Genomic DNA, 3,280 nt, shown 5'->3' with positions numbered 1-3,280 from the left:
GGAAAAGTTCTACTGAGGATTGTTTCCACGGTGGCAACAAATATTTTCATCAAGCATGCTTCCGAAGGACTCCCTCGTGGAAGATATTCAAGTACTTTGAGTAGTGGAATGTATAGATTCCATGACAAGATCGGAGGTTGCAGAGGGGAAGCAACTATGATTTCGGGAAGATCAACCGCTGACGAATTTAAAGGGATCAATCCGTAAGCAGCTTCCCATATTGTGCAAATCCTCCACTCAACTTCAGGACCATGAGCACAAAGCATAGAGGCAATTCCTTGGGCAGTGGCTTCAATGGTTGCTTCTGCTGCAGGAACTTCTATCTGTAGAGAAATACAGACTTGAGAAATTAGTCAGTTTCGATATAATTTTCTAGCAGAGCGCCGCGCACATATCAGAGATAAGTTGGTGGAACAGCAAAGAAAATTATTATTAAAAAAAAAAAAAAAGCATGCCTGCTTTCTGTAATTTGAACTGTAGCCACCAATAGGCGCGTGCTGAATTTCTACTCCCTCAACTTGACTTAGCGGAGGAAAAAGCAGTGCCGGCCGAGAGAGTATGCGGAAAAGCAAAGCGGCTGCAGCATCAGCAGCAACACCTGCCCTCATAGACATAGCAATTCCTATTGCACGCAAGAAATGCAAATGCATCCAGTTCCTGGGTAGCTAAACCAAGAAAGAGAGTGTGATCAAACCTTCTTTTTGTTTATGGCATATCAAAGCTAACATTTATTAATAGGAGCTGATGCTATCCATTGATGAAATTTCAAATGCTCCCACATACTACTAGCCAGAATTCATACGCTTACCCTTACACCAGATGCATAATCTTCAGCAGCTCGAAGGAGTTCCACAAGCTGTACAGCAGCATCAAGTGCATCTGGAGCCCAAGACGGTGGTGCTTCTAAGAGTCCAAGAAGAAGTCGCTGAGTAGCACTTGGAGTTGCAAGGGCATAATATCTGACAGTAAAATAGGAAAGTGAGAAACAATTCTGAAACAGGGACTCGAGGAAGCACAACCTTAAAACTAGCTACAGACTACTACTAATAAACCCCAACTGAAAGGGTAAGTTGAGAAACAATACCTATGAAACAAACGTGCATATGGCTCGAGAGCTGGAAGGCCAGCAACTAGATGCTCATCTAAGGATGTAGTTGGGGGAGGAAGAAGAAGTGCAGGGACAGCAACCGCTGTAAGCGTAGCAGTCTCATATCGAGCAACTTCATCATCACAAACACTCAGTATGACACCAGCTCCATTAGCAACAGCCCATCTTGGCGTCGAAGGCATCAGTTGAGGATGTTTACCAGATCCTCGAGAAGCTGCCAAAGTAGGGCAACGTGAGAGTTATAAGAAGCAACTCAAAACGCATTCCATAGCCACAGGTGATTAATGAACGAAATGATAGAACAATTCTATTGATAAGTAGGTTCATCAATATCCAGTTCTGGGGGATATTAACATGGAACTTACCAATGGTTGGCGGCTTCAGCTCTCCAGCAGCATATTTACCCATTACACCACTACACCTGTAATGTAAGCAACATTTTGTAGTTGTAAGTAAGCAAAATAAAAGAGCGAGGTCGGCGCATGAAAGCATCAGTATTCAGTAGTAAGTAACACAGTCTACTTACCATCGGAAGTAATCACTTCTTATACCGAGAGGAGCAGCAAGTAGTATATCACAAATCCATGGAGACAAAGGCCTTAAAGGTTTCCTTTCATGGTGTGTCGGTGATACAGCCTTAGTCTCTGAAGGTGGAGAACCACTAGTTGTAGCTTTGTTCAGACAATTTCTCTCTATTTCTCCATTTTGCTGCTCAGTCTTAAATATGGGACGATTGTAATGAGTCAAAATGCGAAGGATTTCTCCGCATGCCAAAGCCCATTGCTCCGAATAGTCATTCTGCTAGGAATGAGAACATTTCAGCATAAAATGGAAGCGATGAATGAGATAATCTTAGCTATACTAGAAATGTTGGGAAACTATATATATATACCTCACTACTTGGGCAAACTAAAGAAATGAAAGATGCAAAGGGATGAGCTTCCTTGCTGTACACCAAGGAGCCATCAATGAGACATGAAATGATTGGAAGAATGACTGCATGACCATGCTCCGGGTGATGCAGGACAAACATTGCTGTTCATCAGAAAACCAAAAGGTCAGATGGAACATTCACAACAACAACAACAAGAAAAAGAAGAAGAAGTGTGGATACAGTAGCATCAATAAGTGTTGAGATCTAAGTTCATACCCAAAACATCGTCCAAGAGTCGCTTCTCATCTGATGGATACTGATGCCGGACCAACTGATACATATACACATTTACAAATCAATCAAAACGTCACTACTGATAAAATAATCTTTACTAATTAAAGCATCATCATCACACAACTAGAGTACCTCAGCAATGTCATCAGGGAATTGCTCTGATGTGAATTGACCAAAATATTCGACATAAGCAACGACTTGATCCTAGGATAAAATAACACAAAATCAGGAATCACATATATATATCAAAAAAAAAACCGCAGGCTAAGTTTCTCAATCATATAGCTCTGGGCTAAAAACCTTATGTTGTTGAGGATCCCGTGGGGGAGGCCATAACACGGAAGAGAACTGAAGACCATCGATCCACCTCTCAGATGAAGTAGCCGCCGCCATCACAGAAGACGAATTTCAAATAACACAAATCTCAAACTCCCTTAAAAGAGGCAACAATAACGCACTACTACTACTACTACTCTTGATCTTCCAAATACGTCGTAGTTTTTAACATTCGCCAGCAAGAACAATCATCACTATACAAACACACCTTTATATATATATACTACCCAACACACTGTACAGTAGGTAAATCGAAAGAAGCTGAGTTTTTATAACGCTAAAATCCGTGTAGACGCTCCTTCCTGTAGATTACATCAAACAATTCAACAGAAGAAAATAAAAAATTCTCAATCAGATTAGACAAGACGAGATGTGTGATACAAAAAGTTTGAAAAAAAATCAAACAACAAATCTAAGATGAGAANAAAAAAAAAAAAAAAAAAAAAAAAAGGCAAAGAAGGAGAAGAAAGACCTGCAAGGAATCTTCCTATGAGATTGATTTATCTCTAACTCACTTTGCTTTTTTCTAGTTTTGAGGATATTTTTTTGAGAGATCGGAGAAAAAAAAAAGATTCTGAAGCAAAAAAAAAAAATACAGAGAAGAGATTTGAGAATGTGGTGGTGTTTGGGAGAGGAAGAGAGAGAGAGAAAGAGATTTGGAGAGGCTT

At 40.3% G+C, this 3,280-nt stretch overlaps 1 protein-coding gene across 1 annotated transcript in view; it reads right to left on the bottom strand.

Annotated features, from left to right (window-relative positions):
- LOC104743470 (protein GIGANTEA-like) overlaps positions 1–3,257 on the bottom strand; it is a 7,103-nt gene extending 3,846 nt beyond the window's left edge. Inside the window, exons 1-11 of the mRNA XM_010464548.2 lie at positions 3,085–3,257; positions 2,577–2,914; positions 2,409–2,480; positions 2,259–2,313; positions 2,001–2,143; positions 1,635–1,906; positions 1,474–1,529; positions 1,085–1,322; positions 809–959; positions 456–665; positions 3–323 (exon numbers count right to left, since the gene is read on the bottom strand). Of these exons, the coding sequence (XP_010462850.1) occupies positions 3–323; positions 456–665; positions 809–959; positions 1,085–1,322; positions 1,474–1,529; positions 1,635–1,906; positions 2,001–2,143; positions 2,259–2,313; positions 2,409–2,480; positions 2,577–2,669 (1,611 nt within the window). The 5' untranslated portion in view covers positions 2,670–2,914; positions 3,085–3,257. The remainder of the gene's footprint in view (positions 1–2; positions 324–455; positions 666–808; positions 960–1,084; positions 1,323–1,473; positions 1,530–1,634; positions 1,907–2,000; positions 2,144–2,258; positions 2,314–2,408; positions 2,481–2,576; positions 2,915–3,084) is intronic.

The sequence above is a fragment of the Camelina sativa genome, chromosome 14 (genome assembly GCF_000633955.1).
Source record: "Camelina sativa cultivar DH55 chromosome 14, Cs, whole genome shotgun sequence".
NCBI classification, from domain to species: Eukaryota; Viridiplantae; Streptophyta; class Magnoliopsida; order Brassicales; family Brassicaceae; genus Camelina; species Camelina sativa.
The sequence above is the reverse complement of the archived record's forward strand: the minus strand, read 5'-3'. Positions and strand labels throughout refer to the sequence as shown.